A 23537-nucleotide genomic window follows, 5' to 3' on the forward strand; every position below is an offset into this window, starting at 1 on the left:
GTGATTCACAGACCCTCAGAGGAGCCATGATGGAGGAAAACTTTGGAAGGTAACTTCTAAACCTTATCATCTACCCCTATGCCAATGCATGTCCTCCTACCTACCCGCAATGGCCTCCCACACCTTCCATGCCAACTCATAGCACTTCCATGCCCATTCACCCTGTATACAGTTTGTACAGAACCAATACGCCCTATAGTAACAAAGGCATGTGTGAAAATGCTTACAAAACAGTCATTCTGAATTTCGCTCAATGCGTACAAATCCTTGTTACCACCTAGATTTATGAAATTAAAGACCCATTCCAATTGTCTCACGCATCTTCCTCTGTAACCACTTTCAACCACATGATTCTGCATTCAAGCTTCTCTCTTTGACATTGGCCTCCTTTGAATTTTCTCTTACTCTACATCAATAATAGGGCATTTTGCATGTGTGTGAAATTCATCAGTCTTCTCTTTCAGAGCTAATTCATACTGTAGAGGGAGATTATAAAGTGTGTCTTATGGGCTGTATAACCTGATTCCTCCCATTGTACTTTCAATGTACATTTACATTGATACAGATAGTGTTTCACAACAAAGTTAAATATACTAGGAGCTAAATTCAAAGAGATTTTCTAGTTAAAAAAATTGAAACATCAGAAGTTAAATAATTGACAATAGAAATCCATTTTTGTTTTGATATCAATCAAATAACAAATTGAATCCAAGGTGAAAGAGAAAATGCTAAAAGTAGACAGCTTGTCAATCAATACCTATAAGAGAAAGATAAGTTAAATGCTTTGAATGCAAACCAAACTATTAATTCATCTTTACACATGTGTGCACTCTTCTGATCATAGTTCTGCTGAACTGTGATACTCAAAAATGTGAAATAATCTTTTTCCTCACAGCTGTCAATCAACCCACTGAAAATTTTAGGAACCCCACCACCATCAGCAATTTCCAGGCCATATGGAGGTTTGGGCTCACCAACACTTCTTACCCCAAATGTTTGCAGATACACAGGATGTGTAGGTTAGGTGGATTGACCATGCTAAAATTACCCCTTAGTGTCCAAGGATGTGCAGGTTAAGTGGAATTATGGGGCTGGGAAGTGGGCCTGGGTGGGGTGCCCTTTCGAAGGGTCGGTGCAGACTCGATGGGTGGAATGGCTACCTTCTGCATACAGGGATTCTATGATTAGATGAAGGATGGCTGTGGTCGAATTGCCCTTTATTGTTTCTTTCTTGGCATGGTGAAAAAACCTTCTACATCCGCTCTATTTCATGTTCTCTATCGATGGTTTAACATAGAACATAGAACAGCACAGTACAGGCCCTTCGACCCACGATGTTGTGCCGACCACTTACCCTAATCTAAGATCAACGTGTTTGACTGGCTGAGAAAATCAATTTTAACAGATTCTTTAAAAACAGGAGTTCAGTGCTATAGAACTGTGTTTAAAAAGAGTTAAATCTGGGAGAAACTATGTATTATTTGAGCTGGGGGAAGGCTGAATGACTATTCCACACAAGAAACAAAATCAACACACCGGCTTGTTTTGAGAAACCACCATCTATGTGCTAAAAAAATAAAAAGTCAATGTTATGGGAAAATAATGAAAACCACAAAGATCACGAAACTGTCATTGTATTCATTCATTCATCAGAAACAATGTACGTTTTGATAATACCTTGACAGATGACCCTTAAACTTAGCAATTATTTACTGTGATTTTTCAGGCCTGAGGTTCACAAAATTCATTCAAGTCACTGTCAATCGGGTTACACATGAAGAGATTGAATACAACTTGCTGAATATTCTAATTATCTAGAAATTGGGCTATATGCTGGATAAAATCCATGTGAAGATTCACAGTTCATTGGATAATCCCTCAATTGATTTATGAAGAATCAATCACGAAACATCACCAGTTGGTCAACTTTTCCCTTTTTTAAAATAAATTTAGATTACCCAATTATTTTTTCCAATTAAGGGGCAATTTAGTGTGGCCAATCCACCTACTCTGCACATTTTTGGGTTGTGGGGGCGAAACCCACGCAGACACGGGGAGAATGTGCAAACTCCACACAGACAGTGGCCCAGAGCCGGGATCGAACCTGGGACCTCAGCGCCGTGAGGCGGTTGTGCTAACCACTAGGCCACCGTGCTGCCTTAACTTTTCCCTTTTGCAAATGATATGCAAACACATTGGTTACTAAATAAAATAACCTCGGTCAGTGTACTGCCTTTTGCTTCTCGGTCATTTTGACCAAACCTTTGGTCATCTTCCCTATTATTTCCTTATATGGCTCAATGTCAAATGGCCCCATTGGTCCTCTCTCACTGTTAATGGCCCCATTGCTCTTCTCCCGCTATTGATGGCCCCATTGCTCTTCTCCCGCTGTTAATGGCCCCCTTTCTTCTCTCTCGCTTTTAATGGCCCCATTGCTCCTCTCTCGCTTTTAATGGCCCCATTGCTCCTCTCTTGCAGTTAATGGCTCCATAGCTGTTCTCCTGCTGTTAGTGGCCTGGTTGTTCTCTTGCTGTGAATGGCCATGTTGTTCTTCTCTCGCTGTGAATGGTCTGGTTGCTCCTCTCCCGCTGCTAATGGCCCTGTTGTTCTTCTCTCACTGTGAATAGCCCGGTTGTTCCTCTCTCATCGCTAATAGCCGGTTGTTCTCTCACTGTGAATGGCCCCATTGCTCCTCTCACGACCCTTTCCAGGTCCCTGCTCTATCCCTGCAGTTGCTACTGCTTCAAAAATCAAAGTATAACCCACGCATGCATCTGGAATAGTGATACATCAATGACTCTCAAGCATCTAGCAATGCCATTTAACTAGCTGATAGTTTGGAAGGTTTGTTAATTCGTCTTTGGAATTCACAAACCTTTTTAAAAAATAAATTTAGAGTACCCAATTATTTAGTTTTCCCAATTAAGGGGCAATTTAGCATAACCTCACCTGCACATATTTGGGTTGTGAGGGTGAGACCCACGCAGACAGAGGGAGAATGTGCAGACTCCACACAGACAGTGACCTAGGGCCAGGATCGAACCCGGGTCCTCAGAGCCGTGAGACAGCAGTGCTAACCACTGTGTCATTGTGATGCCCCTGAATTCACAAACCTTGTCGAGATTTACACAACCAAATGTCAGAACATCCTGACAGGTTCAGATCAGGCCTTGGCCATAATGGAAAGCCCTGTCAGCATGTGGTTAACAGAAACAATGTGATATCAATGACTCAAAGGTTTGGAATATGTTCCAGAAGAAGTTGCAAGATTTAGAATGAGTAGAAATGTAAGATATGTACATCAGTGTAATATGATAGGACATAAATGAACATGAAAGGAAGTTCTTGTTAAAGTTACATGCAAACATCTCTGTTGACACAGAGCAAGATTGTATTAGGTATTTTAAATGGAGTGAATATTGTAAAGTGATATAAATTACATTAGACAATTGATCTTTGAACTGACGTACGTCATCTGTAACATACCATTCTATCTCCTGAGCAGGCTGCCTACCTGGCCTTGAGTCTGCTCCAGACGAGAGAGGACATCAGGGCAACCACTGTCACTGGCCAACTAAGAAGTCTTACAACACCAGGTTGAAGTCCAACAGGTTTGTTTCGAATGACTAGCTTTCGGAGCACAGCTCCTTCATCAGATTCAAAACAAACCTGTTGGACTTTAACCTGGTGTTGGAAGACTTCTTACTGTGCCCACCCCAGTCCAACGCCAGTATCTCCGCATCATTAGCCAACGAGAACAACACGGTCCCAAGTGTGCAAACGCTAAAGAATATTCAGACTCAGACTTCAGCTTTGAACTCTCTTCTCTCTTTGTGGAAAAGGTTGATTGATACTCATTGCAGATTCCAGAAAATCCCCAGTGGTCAGACCAGCCTACCACCTACGAGACAACCATCTTACTTTCAGTGGAAGTGGTACAAGAGAGAAGGGTCTGGTACATAAAGGGTTAATGTGGGGCTTAATACAGTACCATCCACACTGATGTAAGACGACACATGACCCAGACCTAGGATCAGTGTGATGTTGAGTGGTAACGTGTATAGACCTGGACATGAACTTCCGGGGGCAACCATGGAGTGAGCGGTCGCACATTTGGCAGCTCCCGCTCATGGTGGTTTTTTTTGTGGCCTTTATGCCGGTTTGTTGCAGGAAATTTGTAGCTCAGTGGTCGATGGACCAGTTAGTTAGCTTCTTAAATGAGCAGTTCACCCAACAGCGGAAGGAGAGTACGAACGACCTGGCCCGGGTGGTGGACTCGATCAAGGCGGTGGCTGTGTGGAGACGAGTCTGTACCGGGGGACGAGGCAGGGATGTCCACTCTCCCCACTACTGTTTGCCCTGGCCATAGAGCCTTTGGCAATGGCGCTAAGGGTATCGAACATTTGGCGGGGGATAGTGAGGGGGATGGAGCATAGGGTCTTACTCTAGGCGGACGATTTGCTCCTTTACATAACAGACCCGTTGGGGGGAATTGCAGGAATTATGGGATTACTGGAGGAATTTGCCCGGTTCTCAGGTTACAAATTGAATATGGGCAAGAGTGAGGTCTTCATGATCCAGATGGGAGATGCCGTCCAAAGTGGCGGGAAGGAGTTTTAGGTACCTGGGGATTCAGTTGGCAAGGGACTGGGGCAAATGAAAGGGGACTTCCGTAGGTGGGACGTACTCCTGGTGTCATTGGCAGGGAGGGTACAGACTGTGAAGACCTCCCGAGATTGCTGTTTGTGTTTCAGTGTCTCTCAATCTTCACCCCAAGGCATTTTTTAGGAAGATGAACATGGCGATCTTGGGTTTTACATGGACCGGGAAAGCCCCGAGGATGAAGAAGGTCCTTCTTGAGCGGAGGCGCGGGGAGGGGGTCTTGGCCCTTCCGAACTTAATTAACTATTACTGGGCGGCCAATATTTAGATGGTTTGGAAATGGGTAGCAACTCTGCCGTTCTCGCCGGCATGGTACTCCACAAGTCCAGTGGTAATGGCAGCCCTGAGAGTGTGGGGGCAATGGAGGCAACACATGAGACTGGAAGGGGCGTCGGTGTGGTCACCGATTTGTGATAATCTCTGGGAGGTCTGGACGGGGGCTTTAGGAGGTGGCAGCGAGCAGGGATTGAGAGATTTGGGGATCTCTTCATTGAGGACGGTTTCCCGGACCTCGAGGAGCTGGAGGAGGAGTTTGAGTTGCTGGGTGGGAACGGATTTTGGTACCTGCAGGTACGAGATTTTGCCCGGAGGCAGGTTCCAAGCTTCCCTCACCTCCGTCTAAGGGGACTACAGGATAAGGTGATGTCTAAAACAGGGTTGGGGAGGGGAGGGTCTCGGAAATATGTAAGGAACTGATAGAGTGGGAAGGTGTCCCAATCGGGGAGGTGAAGAGGAAGTGGGAGGAAGAGTTGGGAGGGTTGTTGGAAGTCGGGCTATGGGAGAAGGCCCTGAGGAGAGTCGATGCATCCTCGTCATGTGCCAGGCTCAGCCTGATCTATTTCAAGGTGGTCCACAGGGCTCATATGACTGTGGTCCGGATAAGAAGGTTTTTTGAGGAGGCGGTGGACAGATGTGGGCGGTGTGGAGGAAGTCTAGTGAATCATGTACATATGTTATGGGCTTGTCTGAAGCTGAGGGGATTTTGGCAGGATTCTCAGATGTCATGTCAGAGGTCCTGGAAGGGAGGGTAACTCTGAGTCGAGAGGTGGCACTATTTGGAGTGTTGGAAGATCCAGAAGCCTAGGGGAGGAGAGAGGCCGACGTTTTGGCCTGTGCCTCCCTGGTGGTCCAGAGACGGATTTTTCCAGGATGGAGGGACTCGGAGCCTCCAAAGTCGGGGTGTGAGTCAGTGACGTGGCAGGGTTTCTTAGATTAGAGAAGATTAAGTTCGCCTTAAGAGATTCACTACAGATTCACAACCATTCATCGACTTCTTTAAGGAAAACTGACTGTCAGCAGGAGTGGCCCCCGGGGGGGGGGGTGGGGGGGGGGGGGGGGGAGGTGGGGGGGGGGGGGTAGAAGGGAATGTGGGGCGGGGGAAGGGGAGGCAAGCAGTGAAGAACAAGGGCAGGGAATCTAATATATAAGTAGCTAGGAGTTAGGGCGGGGGGAAGTTGGGTATGTTAATCTGAGTTCTTTGCGTGTGTTGGACCGCTCTGTTGTTTAGAGTGTTAAAATGTTAAAATTATAAATGCCTCAATAAAATGTTTTCTAAAACAAAAGACCTAGACATGGAGGTACCTCCTTGCCTGTACCCTTTATTCTCTACATGTATATGATTACAAACAATTAATAAAGACTTGCTGTTAACCTACTGAAAACTACAAACATTTCTTTAAAATACATTGTTCTGCAACCAACACCCCCCCCATCTACAAGACAAACTGGAGCAACTCTCTGAAGCTCTTTTGACAGCATCTTCCAAACCTGCAATCTCTACCAGCTAGACAGACAAGGGCAGAAGATGTATGGGAACATTACCACCTGCAGGTTCCCCTCCAAACCATACACCATCCAGAATTGGAACAATATCTCTGTTCCTTCTCAGTTGCTGGTGTACCTTCATCACATGGGCTGCAGCAGCTCAAGAAGGTGGCTCACCACCACCTTCTCAAAGGCAATAAGGGATTGGCAATAAATGCTGGCCTAGTCAGCGATGCCCACATCCCATGAATGAATAAAAAAATGCATGAAGATCCATTGGCTTAATCGATTGAAATGATACCCTTCTTCCTCCTGTTTACTTTTTTGGGCTAAAATGATCAGGTACCTCCATGTATTAAGGACATGAATTTTGTCTTACATGGGCTGACAGAACTAACACTTGAGAACACGTTGAAGTCAGCATTCCTTTTGCCTTTCAGAACTTACTTGAGGCTCAAGTCTGGGATAATAGTGTGAGAACTAGTTCTGACAAATAGTGTATTCAGGAGATTTGAAGTTTGTAAATGCAATATAATTACTAAATCGATGTCAAGTTCTGTAGTACCCTCCACACTTATTACAAAATAAGGATCGCTGGCTTTTAATATTGTTTAAATACAGCCATTCTTCTTCAGAACCTAAAAGGTCAATTAGCTCCTTAGGGGATCAGCATAGCTCATTCTCTGGTTAATGCATTTCAGCACAGTACTGTGGGAAACTAATAAGAGTACATTGCAGTTGGCTTTTTCTAATCCTATTAACCAAGCTCACTGTTTTTTTTTCATTTATCATGACAGCCTCTCTACAAGCAAGCTCAGTAAGGAGCTTGTGAGAATAGGTGGCACTTTATTATGAAATTTTCTTCCATTGTACTGAACACCAAAGAGCATAAAATCTGTACACAGATGAAGTTTATTAAATGTGACCTGTTTTAAACAGTCACAAAACATTACATTCTGGAGTGTTTTGGGTGACTTCATGCTGTTTTATACATAAATTCAACTCTTCTTTTCGAATAGCTTTGTTAATCTAACCTTGTCTAGCATTAATGTGGTCAGTTTGCCACATAATGAGGCAAGTTTCACCTTATTTAATCCTTTAGTGAATGATTTATAATAAAGACAAATAATCTATTTGTCTTCCAGTTGTTTTAAATAATGCTTTGGGGTTAATTTGGACTTTGGCCGATGGTATAAAATGAGCAATATCAATCCGCTGCCTGTTTACACCTGTCCAGATTTTCATTTCCATTGAAATCAAATGTATTTCAGGTATGCTGACCAAGGTTATATTTGAGGAGGTCCTCAAGGAGGAGATTCCCTTTCCCAACATCAGCAGGAGTGTCCCTCAGGTTACAATGGTCCAGGCCTGAACAAAGACAGTAAGCAAAGTCATTGCCAACAGAATCATCCTTTGCAATGTTGGAGGATGTTTAAAGATCCCCAAGAATAATACTCAATTATACCCTTTCTTTCCTCCACCTTTCTCAGCAGCACTTCACAATGCTCTTTCCCCACCAACAGTACCCCGCCCTCCTTCACATGCTTCAATTTTCTATCACAACCTTTTTCTTATAAGACCATAAGACGTAGGGGCAGAATTAGGCCATTTGGCCCATCGAGCCTGCTCCGCCATTCTACCATGGCTGATATGTTTCCCATCCCTATTCTTCTGCCTTCTCCCCATAACCCCAATCCCATTATTAATCAAGAAACTATCTATCCCTATCTTAAAGACACTCAGTGATTTGGCCTCCACAGCCTTCTGAATTGATTTCCTGTCACAAATTAGCAGTGCAGATGGAAGCATAAAAAACAAAGGGCTAATAAAAACAGAAAATGCTGGAAAACCTCAGCAGCTCTGGCAGCATCTGTGGGGAGAGAAACATTTTCATTTCAGATTTCCTGAGGGCTTTGCTTTTAAATTACAAAGGGTTTTTTAATGGATAAAATGAATGGGAATAACTGTGACAAATGGATTTCAATGTAGGCAAGTGTGAGGTCATCCAAATTGGACCTAAGAAGAATAGAGTATTACTTTCTAAATGGTGGAAAGCTAGAAACAAGTTTAAAGACATTTGAGCACCCACATACATAGATCATTAAAATGCCATGAACAACACAGGAATAATGAAAAACACTAATAGATGCTGACGCATGTATCTGGATGTCTAGAATATAAGGAGTAGAAGTTATACCACAGATGTACAAAGCTTCAGTTAGAGCACATCTGGATAGAGTGAGCAATTCTAGACACAACACCTTAGTAAGGATATATTAGTCTTGGAGATAGGCCTGTCAATAGTGCAGCATAGATTTACCAGAATGATTCTGGACCCCAAGAGTTAAGTTACGAGCTGAAATTGTACAAATTTGATTTGTCATCCCTGGAATTTAGAAGCAATGCTTTGATCAAAGTTTTCAAGATATTAAAGGGAACTCAAAGGATGGATAGAGAGAAACAATTCCTGTTGGGGAATCTAGAACAAGGGGCGTAGCCCAAAAATTAGAACTAGACCTTTTAGGAGTGAAATTTGGAAACATTTCTATGCACAATGAGTGGCAGAAGTTTGAAATCCTCTTCTGCAAATTGAAATTGATGTAAGTGTAAGGGATATGGGACAAAGGCCCAGGTCAGCCATGATTTCATTGAATGGTGATGCAGACACAAGGGGCTAAATGGTCTATTCCTGCTCCCATGTTCCTACAAGGGCACACTACAGCACCACTTTATCTCAACTCTTCTGTTCCTCTCCTCACACCAGGGATTTTGGTTTCTGTTTAATGTGGTTGCTGGCCTGTCCCTTTCAGCTACAGTAGTGAATGCAACGTGTGTCAAGACAGTGTCAGACACCCAGTGGGCAGTGGGGATAATGCTGGGAGTCAACGTTGTACTGACAGTTAAACTCTACCTTAGAAGTCCTTTCCCACCACATTACAGACAAGAAACCAACTGATGAAAGATTCAGATGTACCAGAATGTTATAAGAGGTGTACATGTGGAATTGGAAACTGAATTGCAAAATAAATAGGAAATTTTACTTCAAGCTTTAAAAACTTCAAAAGTAAAAGGTATAGCTTTAACAAGATATTCTGAAAGTTTCACCTACCTCACCTACATAACTGTATTTGCACTTGAGAATCATTCTGTAAAGCCTTGTCCGATTTTCATCCTCGAAAGGCATAGTTCCACTAAGCAAAATATAGGAGATCACCCCTAAAGCCCACATGTCTACTGCATTGGTGTAAGGTTTTCTCAATAGGACTTCAGGTGCAATGTACTCTGGTGTGCCACATGTGGTCCTCATGGACCAGTCTCCACCTTTATTCCCAGAATTGGCGAGTCCAAAATCAGTGACGAGGATCTTGGAGTCTGATCCTGGGTGATAGTAAAGAAGGTTTTCTGGTTTCAAATCTCTGTGTGTAATCCCCAAGGTATGTAAATACTTGACTCCGTCTAAAACCATCTGCAGTACCCTCGTGGCATCTCTCTCTGTAAATGACCCTTTGGCAATGACACGGTCAAAAAGTTCTCCACCAGTAGCCAGTTCCATCACCATGTAGATACGATCTTGCGTCTCAAAGACCTCGATCAGCTGGATGATATTACGGTGGCTCACTCTCCTGAGCACATTAAGCTCAGATTCGCACACTTCCTTTCCTTCTTTAGCCTTGGTTTCAATCATTTTGATGGCAAAGGGCTGTTTGGTGGCTCTGTGTTCAACTCTCACCACCCTGCTGAAGCTTCCTCTTCCAATAAGAGCCTTGATGTCATACCTGATGAAGATGAACAGTATAGATTTGTCAAAATTGGGTCAGCATTATATATAGAGTGCCTTTTAAGATGCAGTAGTTCCAAAATTCCAAGTGGCAAAATACAACTGGAGTCAAACTTTAATGTCAACATCACAGCAATGTCTATAGCATTAGAACACTCTATGTAATGGTTAAGAAGACAGAAACAAAATCAAAGGTGCATGTTAAGAAATGTCATTATTTAATCATAAATGTAACTATTTTACTCGATGAACTTAATCCCTACTGACTACATTTCCTTATCCAATAGTGTCCATAGTATTGGAAAAATAGCAGATTAGTCATTAAATAAATTACCTTAAATATTAGACGGAAGGCAGTTGTTAACCTGCAACATAAACTGCAGCATATTTTGCACTACTAAGAAAATATGGATAATAATTTTGGGTTATGTGTATAATTAGCAGTATAGAGGAAAATAATGGGCGGAATTCTTCAGTCCGCCTACCTCATTCTCCTGCGTGGTGCGCCCCTGCCGGCAGCAGGATTCTCCGTTCCCGCAGCCGGCCAATGGAGTTTCCCATTGTGGCCACTCCATGCCGTTGGGAAACCTACAGGCGTGGGTGCGCTGCCGGCGGACTGGAGAATCGAGCCGACGGAAAATTCCGCTGAAGATTTTTATTTTAGTTTCCAGATATACCCACTGACAACATGACTGGGAGGAACAGATCAGATTTACTTTCATAAAGTGGGGTGTTTTGTGCCTCAATATTGGCTGATCAACTGTAAACATGACCCTGAAATATTGTGTATCTGTTTAGCTCAGACATTCAATTAAAGAATATACCACAAAAGCTTTCCAATATTAAATATCAGGTATGCTATCTTCGACCAACTTGACTGCAATAGGCTCCACGTACTTCTTGTCTGTCCAAATTATAGCCATTAGCTGGACAACTAACAGCAATGAGTTTCAATCCTCATTAGATAAACTGCAGGTACCAGGAAATCATCACCCGTAGCACAATTCACCAAAACGTTTATGAATGTAAACCATATGGCCCTTTGAGCTTGCTCCAGCAGTCAATAAGATTACAGCTGATCTTAAACTTCAACTCCACTTTGCTGCCCGCTCCCCAGATCCTTGATTTCCCAAGAGACCAAAAACCTGTCTATCTCAGCCTTAAATGCATTTAATGATTGATCATTCACAACCCTTTGGGCCCAAGAATTCCAAAGATTTACAATCCTTTGATAGAAGTAATTTCCTCTCATCTCAGTGTTAAATGGTTGGCCTCTTATACTGAGATTGTGCCCCATGTTTTAGATTTCCCGATCAGCAGGAGAAATCTCTTAGGGTCTACCCTGTCAAGTCCCTTCCGAATGTTCTACATTTCAATGAGATTGCCTTGCATTCTTCTGAACTCCAGAGAAAATAGACCCAATTCTCTCAGACTTTCTTGAGTCCAATTGTAGCCCAACGTTTCAGGTCTATTGTCCAATGATAACTCAGTGATACAACAGATGCTTCAGCTTGGTGCAAGGCCCTATGAGCAACACTGCCAGGGTTCCCAGGTGACACTGCCAGCCTGGCTGGGGCACTGCCAGGGTACCAGACTGGTGATGCCTGGGTGGCATTTTGCCCATGCTTGGAAAATGGGAGTGCAGCCTCAGCGGAGAGCTCTTCGCCGAGACTCCGGAGTGAAACAGTCTTGATTGACAATGGGGTTGTACTCTGCACTGCCAGCGCCGGGAAACACCTGGCAAAAAGCACTTGACACAGGACTCTGTTTCATTTCCATTAAATCCTGCCCCCATCTTACATTGCACAAAGCCACAGAGAGGTAGCCAATTTGGCTAGTTCAGACACGGGAGACAAGCATACGTGCTTGCTGATAGTAGCCCACAGATTTAACATACAGCCTTGTGGAACATTCTTGCTCTTGCCAACTCCACAGTAGTCCAAACAAAAATCATGCCTCCCTGTGGCAGCATACAATGGTTCAATTAAGGACCACTGGCATGGTTGCTAGGTGCCATTAGAAATTGATTGCAGCAAATCAACTTCACAAATGTGACATTAGATAGACATTAGGCCCCTAATTCACATACACAATGTTCTTAGTGCCAGTTCCAGGCAGACTCTCTTTCGAGCCTACAAAGGAATCCAAACTAATTTGACAAGATTCTGCACTTCTGCTATGGAATAGCCATTCACTTACGGCCTGATATATTGGACCCCTAGCTTCCTGTTTTTCACCTGTGAAACAGGTGTGCCATGATTGGATTTGTAGGCAAATATATTTTGTTAACATTTCTGATTTTTGTTTTCTTATGTCAGCATGGGTGAGATTGAAAAGGTTATAGCCCCAGGCAATATAAGCAGGAACATATTAAGGAGTCTGCTTCAGCGAAGAAAAGAGCACATGCACAGCAGCATCCTGAATACAAACTGCATCACAAGGGATCAGGACATTCATACTGCATGGCGCATCAATCAAGATTATTTTTTGCTTCAAATAACTGCTTATTTCAGAAAATGAAAGCATAACAGTGCAGTGCTGATGAAGAACATGTTATTAAATACATCTTCAATAGAAAATAAAGTAAATCATATATACCAAGGTTAGAAAAATGATATAAAACTGGTTAGGGACGATGGAAGATTATTTGTTCCATTAAAGCACATTGCTCTAAACTTTTAGCTCTCACTTCTTGCAAACAATTATATTGTGAATAATAGACTTCATTGTCAAGCATATTATGAAAGAAAGATCTTCCACCACAGAGCTTTACCCTGAATGAATTTGGCATGTGCTCGTACATTTTTCCATCCATTAATTCTGGATGATGAAAATCAGGTGGAATGCATGCACTTCCATTCCTAAAGTGTAGCAAGTAAAGCTCACACTGGGGCACTCATAAAGGGGTACAATTATCCCAGAATGCCTGCCTTTAAATCAATAGAATGAGTCACTGTGAGGTACGCCTTAAGAGTAAAGTGAACATCAAAAATATTGGCCCTCTGCTGATACCTGAATCCCACCAGACTGGCTATTAGATCCATCCAATGAATTCTGACCCGGTTCCTCGTTATGACTGTTTGAGAAGTGTGACGCATTTGATAACAGGTGAACAATGACAACACTTACTCAATACCTTTATACCCCAGCGAAGCTTGCCAAGGCACTACACAGGAATGTTTTTAAACAAAATTTGACACTGTGCCAGACAAGGAGATATTCAGTCAGCTGACCAAAAGCTTGGACAAGAGCTGAGTATTATGGAGTGTCTTAAAGGAAGAACGTGGGCTAGAGTGATAGAGTGTTTTAGGGAGGGAATTCCACTCCTTAGGGCCCACACAGCTGAAGTCAGTCGCCAATCTACTCAGTGAATTGGATATTCAGCCAAATGGCTCACTTTACTAATGTTGACCTTGTTGCAAACAAATAATTTCTAATACCTAGTCGGTGTTCTGCAAGCTGCACATTCATATATGTATTCAAAATAGTCCGAGGTGACTTCCACTGTTTTTGGAAGTGGGGGTGGGGTGGGAGTTGGGCTAATGCTACAACTTTTGACCACTTTGCAAGTGATCTCTTACAGATTGAGTCCTTTATTCTTTTCAGAGTGATTCTTTGCAGGTTCCTGTCTCGCCTTCCCTTCATTTGTTTTGAGCTTTATATTATCCTTGGGATGTTGGCTTTGATGCCTTTTTTGTTTTTTTCTAGAAATGACTGAACGCCACTTTCTCCTTCTCAGAAACCATAATTGATTCATAACCTTAAAAGGTATGTGTGAGGTGCAATTTCAGTGTGAGAACAATCATGGCCGGGATTCTCCACTACCTGGCGGGGCGGGGGGTCCCGGCGTAGCGGAGTGGCGCCAACCACTCCGGCGTCGGGCCTCCCCAAAGGTGCGGAGTTCTCCGCACCTTTAGGGGCTAGGCCTGTGCCGGGGTGGTTGGCGCCACGCCGACTGGCACCAAAACTGGCGCCAACGGCCTCTGACGCCCGCCGCCCAGCGTCGGGGCTGGCTGAAAGGCCTTCGCCGGTTCGTGCATGCGCCGGTGCGTCAGCGGCCGCTGACGTCACCACCGGCGCATGCGTGGTAGGGGGGGTCTCTTCCGCCTCCGCCATGGTGGAGGCCGTGGCGGCGATGGAAGAAAAAGAGTGCCCCCACGGCACTGGGTCCACCCGCCGATCGGTGGGCCACGATCGTGGGCCAGGCCACCGTGGGGGCACCCCCCGGGGTCCAATCGCCACGCGCCCCCCCAGGACCCCGGGGGTCCGCTCGCGCCGCCAATCCCGCCGGCACCAGAGGTGCTCCAATTCCCGCCGGCGGGAGAGGCAGGCCTGTCAGCGGTGGGACTTTGGCCCATCGCGGGCCAGAGAATCGCCGCGGGGGGCATGCCGATCAGTGTGGCATGATTCCCGCTCCCGCCGATTCCCGGGTGGCGGAGAATTCCGGCCACGGCGGGGGCGGGATTTACGCCGGCCCCGTGCGATTTCCCGACCCTGCGGGGGGGGCAGAGAATTCCGCCCCATATCTCTGAAAGTGCTCATGCAGAAATTGTAAAATTAAAATTAATTTAAAATATTTTTGAAGTTTGGGGTCATTTGTTTTATAATTTTAATTTCTGTTCAAATTTGTTTCATCAGTTAAAAGTAATTTTGTTGTCTGTCTCTCGTCTTGTTTATTCTTTGGCTTTCCTCAAACCTCCCTCAGTCCACCTCTCAACGTTATCCACATGGCAGCACGGTAGCACAGTGGGTAGCACTGTTGCTTCACAGCTCCAGGGTTCCAGGTTCAATTCCCGGCTTGGGTCACTGTCTGTGCAGAGTCTGCATGATCTCCCTGTGTCTGCGTGGGTTTCTTCTGGGCCCTCCAGTTTCCTCCCACAAGTCCTGAAGGACGTGCTCTTAGGTAATTTGGACATTCTGAATTCTCCCTCTGTGTACTCAAACTGGCGCCGGAATTCTCCCTCTGTGTACCCAAACTGGCGCCGGAATTCTCCCTCTGTGTACCCAAACTGGCGCCGGAATTCTCCCTCTGTGTACCCAAACTGGCGCCGGAATGTGGCGACTAGGGGCTTTTCACAGTAACTTCATTGTAATGTTGATGTAAGCCTACTTGTGCTAATAAAGATTATTATTATATCCAATTTTTAAAATTCCTATTCTGCTTTTATCCTCAATTTCTCCTTCAATTGGTGCCAGGACAAGGCTGTTTGGCTTTGTTTCCAATGTCCATACATTGCTTTCTAACTGTACTCATTAGTTCTGTATAATTCTAAAAATTCTAGAGTGGCTGGGGCAGATATAAAGATGAATTGTGAACAAACAAGTTGAATAATGAGACCATCAAAAAGATTGTTTATTACTAAACTCATGCAGAACTGACCAATCAACAGCAGTCCTAACTATAGGATCATTTTTAAAAAATGTTTCCTGGGGTGTGGGAATTCACTGACACGGCCAGAATCCGTTGCCCATCTCCAACTGCACTTGAGATGCTGGTGGTAAGATGCTTTCTTGAATTACTGTATTCCTTCCATCTAAGTACACCTGTGCACTATTAGGGAGGGAGGGAAATGCAGGATTTTGAAATGAAATGAAATGAAATGAAAATCACTTGTCACGAGTAGGCTTCAATGAAGTTACTGTGAAAAGCCCCGAGTCGCCACATTCCGGCACCTGTCCGGGGAGGCTGGTACGGGAATCGAACCGTGCTGCTGACCTGCTTGGTCTGCTTTAAAAGCCACCGATTTAGCCCAGTGAGCTAAACCAGCCCCTAGATTGTCACTGGATTTTGATCCAGTGACAGCGAGATAACCGCAATATAGGGCACGATTTGCCGGCCTCATTGCTCCCGACTTGATGTTGTGATGAGGCCGTTGAATCTTGCGAGATTTACGATGCTCGACATGTCTTGTGAGATTCAACCAAACCTCGCGAGACTTCGGGATTTGGATCTTACTCATGCTGGGTGAGATCTAGGTCAGCATATTTAAATGAGCTATTAGGCTCACTTAAATAAGCATGCACCGGATTCTCCCGGCGCCTGGGATCTAACGACAACCCCAGCGAGGCCTCGACCAGGCACCATTTAGTACTGGTCCACGCAAACCTGGCTCTCCCTCTGGAACCTGGACACCTTGACACTGCCAGCCTGGCACTGCCAGGGTTCCAGGCTAGCAAGGGCACTGCCAAGGTGCCAGTGCCAGAGTGGCACTGCCAAGGGTCAGGGCCGGAGGGGGGAACCATGCCATGAAAGGGAAGATTGGGGATTTATGAAGGGGGGGGGGGGGGAAGAGTGGGTTTAAAGGGGCCGTCATAAAAGGTTGGGGGTAAAGGGTGGGGTCGTGAAGGTGGAGGCTAGAATAGCCTGGAAATGGGGGAAGGTATCCTGGGAACCCCATAGAGGAGTGTTCCCACTTTGGGGGGGGGGGGGGGGGTAAACTGGAGCACCCAGAGGAAATCCACGCAGACACATAGAACATACAGTGCAGAAGGAGGCCATTCACCCACCAAGTCTGCACCAACCCACTTAAACCCTCACTTCCACCCTATCCCCCTAACCCAATAACCCCTCCTAACCTTTTTGGACACTAAGGGTAATTTAGCGTGGCCAATCCACCTAACCTGCACGTCTTTGGACTGTGGGAGGAAACCGGAGCATCCGGAGGAAACCCACGCAGACACAGGGAGAACGTGCAGACTCCGCAGACAGTGACCCAAGCCGAGAATCGAACCCTGATGCGGTGAACAGTGAAACATTGCTAACCATTGTGCTACCAGTATGGTCCAGTACAATTTCTAATTAATGGTAGCCCCAAAATGTTGATGACGAGGTAATGCAGCGATGATAATGCCATTGATTAGATTCTCGCTTGTTGTAGATGGTCACTGCCTACCACTTGTTGTTTGCCAATTATTAGCCATGCCTCAATGTTGCACAGTTCTTGCTTTATGTAGGTTGTCTGTCAAGAATGATATTGCACATTGTGTAATCATCAGCAAACATCCCCACTTAATTCCGACCTTACAATTGAAGAAAAATCATCGATGAAGCAGCTGAAAATAGTTGGGCCTATAGGAGATTATCAACTGACATCCTGGGATTGAGATGATTGGCCTCCGACAATCATAACCATCTTCCTTGGAATGGGATGATAAAGATTCCACATTCATGTAGTTTATTTTATTTATTACTTTAGTGGCAGCCATGCACTTCCCATTTATATTTTCAGTTGCCTCTGTCACCTTTTTCCAAGTCCTCTACTGCTCGGCCGACTGATCATTCTGTAGTTCGGAGACTAAGCCAGGAAACTGCAGCATTCTGCCACTTCTGCTCGGAGGGTGTATAAATGTGAAGTCCAGCGACTCTCTCACCAATGTCCCCTCTCTGAACAAAATGCCTTCTTCCATCCTTAAACTAGCCAGTGACTCGCAAATTGCTCATTCTTATTGGTGGTATTCTGGACTATGGGCTATACAGCTTTAACAGCAATCTCGGCAAACAATCCAGAGATTGGAGCCATGCTTTCACATTAATTCACATTTCCACATTAATTTCACATCACAGATACAGGCAGGGAGGTGGATTTGAGACCAGCAAGAGATCAGCCATGATCTGATTGAATGGCGGGGCAGGCTCGAAGGGCTGAATTGCCTATTTCTGCACCTAATTCCTATGTTCCTATTAGGCGCAGACAAGAGTTTACAGTTAAAGACATGTCTGCCCCAGAATCAGAGACTGAAATCAAGTTTAAATTGCACCAGAAACATCTCCTGGCTGAATGTTAGTTAGGCAGCACAGATTGATCCCAGTTCATTCTGAATTGTTAACATGCATTTCCCTAGTTACTAATCCTAGTCAAAGAGCAGAGGTGAGCTCAGAGTGTGTGTGTGTGTGTGTGGGGGGGGGGGGGGGGGGGGGCACACGTTGAGCTGAGGGGTATGTGAGTGTGAACTTTCAGGAGGGAGGGGAGGGGGGGCGGTAAAAAAAACCCACTCAAATGTAGTCATTTCTTCAAACGTTTATACTGTCCACCAACGCAAAACGATTGAAAATCCGCTGTAAATGTATTGATGACACATTAGTAATTGTTGCTCAGCTAAATAACATGGGGGGTTAAAGTTATAACCTTGGTAATGAATCTGTAAGTTGGGGACGGATTTGCCCACTGTGCTAGTTACCTTGCTGTCACTTTCGGGTCAAACTTGGCTCTGTACTTGGCCACTCTGGTTCTCCTGGATTCATCCGAGCAGCTGGCCTCGCTTTGCCCACTGCCCACTCCCTTGGATCCCGGCTTCAGCGGCCCCTCATCGCACACCTTGGGCTTGCACTTCACCACCGTCTTCACAAAATCCACGTAGCAGTTCCTCGGCGGCTCTGGCAGCACTTTACTCGTCCCGCAGCCCATCACTCGGACATGGTGCAGTCAGCGAGCTGCATCTGGCCGCTGCAGACCCCGAGCTGCTCACTCACCCTGTGATCGCACTCTCTCTCCTGGCGCGCTGCATGAGACTTATTGCACTGCCCCCAAGCGACCCGAGAGGGAGAGAGCTTCCAGCCACCTTGCGGGTCTTCACCATCCACCCGAATAGAAACACGGCGCAGGGGAGTGAGTGGGTGGGCGTGCCGAGTGAGCTGATAGAAGGAAACCCTGTCAGGATAGTTCCAACTTAGAAATGGAGAGACCTTTCTCCACCTTTATCACAGCATGTGTAACAAACCCCGTGCCTCGGAGCAGTGCCAGAACATAATAATAACAGTGCTTTTTTATTTCTTATTTCAGAGTTCCCGCCTCTGTGATATTTTTATTTTATATCAGAAGCCGGTACAAATTACATTGGCTCCTCAACTTCCCGCCCTATCATCCCAATGTAGACAAACTGAGGCTTCAACTTGCACCAATTAATACTAACCCAACTTTCACATCACTGCCTGTTTTGCAGACTGCCCCTTCAAAGAGGCGCTGCTTTCACAATAGTTAGCTCAGTTGGCCGGACGGCGTCGAACATCAGCCTGGGTATGAAGAGGAGCAAGTTCATGACCCCAAACTGAAAGTCTATAGAGAAATGGCCCCGCCCTCTCTGCTTTATGCATGGGAGACTTGGACTGTGTGTCAGCCGAATGCCAAGAAGCTCAACCAGCTTCACCTGAGCTGCCTTCAGAAGCTGCTGATGATCAGATGGCGGGACAAAATACCAGACACTGGGGTGCTCATCCGAGTTGGCATGATAAGCATTCACACCATAGTGAGGCAGCCACAATGGAGTTGGACTGGCCCTGTAACCAGAATGCCTGACACTCACTTACCAAAATGTATCTTCAATGGAGAGCTTGAGTCTCTCTCATTGAGAGTGACCTCTGATGGTAGTCAAAGGAAACACCACAAGGACACGCTGAAGGCTTCACTTAGGAGTTCAGATATCAAGTTTGAGTCCTGGATCGCTGTACCTGGCACAACCAAATAAAAGATGTGTAGCGACCTTCAAAGGTGAGCGCCTATCAGAGCAAAGATAAACTGCAAGGAGAGGAAATCCAGAGCCAGCAGCTGCTCCAAAACTCAATTGTCTGTGATCTCCAGTTCTATTTGGAGCAGAACCTTCCATGCACAGATCCGTTGTAGCAGTTACCTATGTACCGACCGGAACCCTACCAAATATCACACATGATGGACATACATTGAAGGGCAAACAAGCTATGGAATCCTTTACATCCACCTGAGAAAACAGATGGGCCTCGATTTAATGTTTCATCCAAAAGATGGCACATTGGACAGTGCTGCACTCCCTCAGTACTGCACCAGAGTGTCAGCCTTGCTTTTTTTCACATAAGTCCTGAAGTGGAACCTCCAATCTTCTTGTTTAAAGGCAAGAGTTCTACCACCTGAGCTACAGCTCAGGGTAACATGGTAGCACAGTGGTTAGCACTGTTGTTTCACAACGCCAAGGTCCCAGGTTCGATTCTGGCTTGGGTCACTGTCTGTGCGGAGTCTGCGCATTCTCCCCGTGTCTATGTGGATTTTCTCCAGGTGCTCCGGTTTCCTCCCACAAATCTCAAAAGACGTGCTGTTAGGTAATTTGGACATTGTGAATTCTCCCTCAGTGTACCGCACAGGCCCCGGAGCGTGGCGACTGGGGGATTTTCACAGTAACTTCATTGCAGTGTTAATGTAAGCCTACTTGTGACACTAATAAAGATTATTATTATTAGCTGATACCACACTTGATGGGGTTGATGCAGAGAAATGGGGGTGAATTCTTTGCCTCCCCAGCTGCGTGTTCCTTGGCGACGACCATCGCTGGCAATGGCATTCTCTGTTCCCGTCCCAGTCAATGGGATTTCCCATTGTAGCCACCCCACACCGCCGGAAGGCAGGGATACACTGCCAATGGAATGGAGAATCCCGCTGGCAGAGAATTCACCCCATGAGTGTCGAGGAGACACAGCCAGAGTGAGTCACTTCCAGAGTGGGAAGTTGGAACTTGGTAATTTGGTGCAGTGAGGTAATTCGGTGCAGAGTGGGAGAAGGTGCTTTTTCTCTACTGTTTTGTTCTCTCTCTTTCTTCTGGCCTGTAACTTTAAATCTGCAGGGAGAGAACCAGAGAGCATCTGAGACCCTGGGTGAGTTCTCCCAGTGAGCCAGAGAAGACACAGCCAGAGTGAGGCACAACCAAGAATGAGTTTGGGAATTTGAAGCTAGGTGGGAATTCGAAGTTGGGTGGGGAGGAGGTGCTTTTCATCGCTGGTAAGTGACTGGTAAGTAGTTTTTCTTTTCATTGTCTAATTTTTTATTTTTTTTTTATTTTTTTGAAATTGTAGTTGCATAAGTTTACCTAAGGTTTAAGACATGGCAGGAGAGCCCAGACTCGTGTCATGTTCCTTGTGTGCGATGTGGGAGCTCAGGGACCCATCCACTGTCCCTGGCCCCTTCACGTGTAAGCAGTGTGTTCAGTTGCAGCTCCTGTTAGACCGCTTGACGGCTCTGGAGCTGCGGATCGACTCACTTTGGAGCATTCGCGATGCTGAGGACGTCGTGGATAGCACGTTTAGAGAGTTGGTCATACCGTAGGTAAAAGTTACTGAGGGAGATAGAAAATAGAAGGAAGGCAGTGCAGGTGTCCCCTGCGGTCAACTCCCTGCAAAACAGATATACCGCTTTGGATACTGTTGAGGGCGATGGCTCGCCAGGGGAAGGCAGCAGCAGCAAGGTTCATGGCACCGTGGCTGGCTCTGCTGCGCAGCAGGGCAGGAAGAAGAATGGCAGGGCTATAGTGATAGGGGACTCAATCATAAGGGGAATAGACAGGCGGCTCTGCGGGCGCAATCGAGCCTCCAGGATGGTATGTTGCTTCCCTGGCGCAAGGATGTCTCGGAGCGGCTGCAGGACATTCTGGGGGGGGGAGGGTGAACAGCCAGCTGTCATGGTGCACATAGGCACCATGGATATAGGTAAAAAACGGGACGCGGTCCTACAAGCTGAATTCAGGGAGTTAGGAGTTAAACTAAAAAGTAGGACCTCAAAGGTAGTAATCTCAGGATTGCTATCAGTGCTACTAGCTAGTCAGAGTAGGAATGTCAGGATAGATAGGATGAATGCGTGGCTCGAGAGATGGTGCAAGAGGGAGGGATTCAAATTCCTGGGATATTGGAACCGGTTCTAGGGGAGGTGGGACCAGTACAAACTGGACGGTCTGCACCTGGGCAGGACTGGAACAGATGTCCTCGGGGGGGTGGGGGGGGGGGGGGGGGGGGGGTGTTTGCTAGAGCTGTTGGGGAGGGTTTAAACTAATGTGGCAGGGGGATAGGAACCGATGCAGGAAGTTGGAAGGTAGTAAAACAGGGACAGAAGCAAAAGGAAGTAAGGGGGAAAGTGTAAGGCAGAGAAGCCACAGTCAAAAATCAAACAGGGCGACAGTACAAGGTACAGTGACTGAGGGGAGCTCAGTGAATAGGCCCAGGAATACTAAAAGGAATAAAACGGGAAGTAAAAATATTAATGGTAAGTGACGCGGCAGGTTGTTACATGAAGATATGGGTTCAACGACAAGGAAAATTAGGAGAAAAGTTAAGAGGAAGTATAACTTAGGAGAGATTACTGATCGAGGTGTTAAGATTCGAAACAGAGGTAAAAAAGCCAACATAAATGTACTTTACCTGAATGCTCGTAGTATTTGGAATATGGTAAATGAGTTGATGGCGCAAATCAGAGGCTGGTTTAGCTCACTGGGCTAATTGCTGGCTTTTAAAGCAGACCAAGCAGGCCAGCAGCATGGTTCGATTCCTGTACCAGCCTTCCCGGACAGGTGCCGGAATGTGGCGACTAGGGGCTTTTCACAGTAACTTCATTGAAGCCTACTCGTGACAATAAGTGGTTTTCATTTCATTTCATTTCATTTCATCGTGAATGACTATGATTTAGTGGCCATTACTGAAACATGGTTAAAGGATGGTCACAACTGGGAGTTAAATATCCGAGGATATCAAACTATTCGGAAGGACAGAGTGGATGGTAAGGGAGGTGGTGTAGCTCTGTTATTTAAGGATGACATCCGGGCAATAGTAAGGGATGACATCGGTGCTATGGAGGTTAAGGTCGAATCCATTTGGGTGGAAATCAGGAATAGTAAGGCGAAAAAGTCACTGATAGGAGTAGTCTATAGGCCACCAAATAGTAACGTTATGGTGGGGCAGGCAATAAACAAAGAAATAACAGATGCATGTAGAAATGGTACAGCAGTTATCATGGGGGATTTTAATCTACATGTCGATTGGTTTAACCAGGTGGGTCACGGCAGCCTTGAGGAGGAGTTTATAGAATGTATCCATGATAGTTTCTTAGAACAGTATGTAATGGAACCTACGAGGGAACAAGCAGTCCTAGATCTGGTCCTGTGTAATGAGACAGGATTGATTAATGATCTCATAGTTAGGGATCCTCTTGGAAGGAGCAATCACAATATGGTGGAATTTAAAATACAGATGGAGGGTGAGAAGGTAAAATCAAACACTAGTGTTTTGTGCTTAAACAAAGGAGATTACAATGGGATGAGAGAAGAACTAGCTAAGGTAGACTGGGGGCAAATACTTTATGGTGAAACAGTTGAGGAACAGTGGAGAACCTTCCAAGCCATTTTTCACAGTGCTCAACAATGGTTTATACCAATAAAAAGGAAGGACGGTAGAAAGAGGGAAAATCGACGGTGGATATCTAAGGAAATAAGGGAGAGTATCAAATTGAAGGAAAAAGCATACAAAGTGGCAAAGATTAGTGGGAGACCAGAGGACTGGGAAATCTTTAGGGGGCAACAGAAAGCTAGTAAAAAGTTATAAAGAAGAGTA

General features: G+C 45.5%; 1 protein-coding gene across 5 annotated transcripts in view; it reads right to left on the reverse strand.

Moving 5' to 3' along the window:
* The window catches only part of LOC119972436 (serine/threonine-protein kinase H1-like), a 163893-nt gene extending 145211 nt beyond the window's left edge, over positions 1 to 18682 (reverse strand). For 3 of the 5 annotated variants that reach the window (XM_038809128.1, XM_038809127.1, XM_038809131.1), the window contains exons 1-2: positions 18383 to 18682; positions 9536 to 10202 (exon numbers count right to left, since the gene is read on the reverse strand). In XM_038809128.1, coding sequence (XP_038665056.1) covers positions 9536 to 10202; positions 18383 to 18609 — 894 coding nt within the window. In that variant the 5' untranslated portion in view covers positions 18610 to 18682. The remainder of the gene's footprint in view (positions 1 to 9535; positions 10203 to 18382) is intronic. The other 2 variants (XM_038809129.1, XM_038809130.1) reach the window with 1 other exon arrangement.
* Positions 18683 to 23537: the final 4855 nt, after the last annotated feature.

This window comes from Scyliorhinus canicula, chromosome 10, assembly GCF_902713615.1.
Source record: "Scyliorhinus canicula chromosome 10, sScyCan1.1, whole genome shotgun sequence".
Lineage (NCBI taxonomy): Eukaryota > Metazoa > Chordata > Chondrichthyes > Carcharhiniformes > Scyliorhinidae > Scyliorhinus > Scyliorhinus canicula.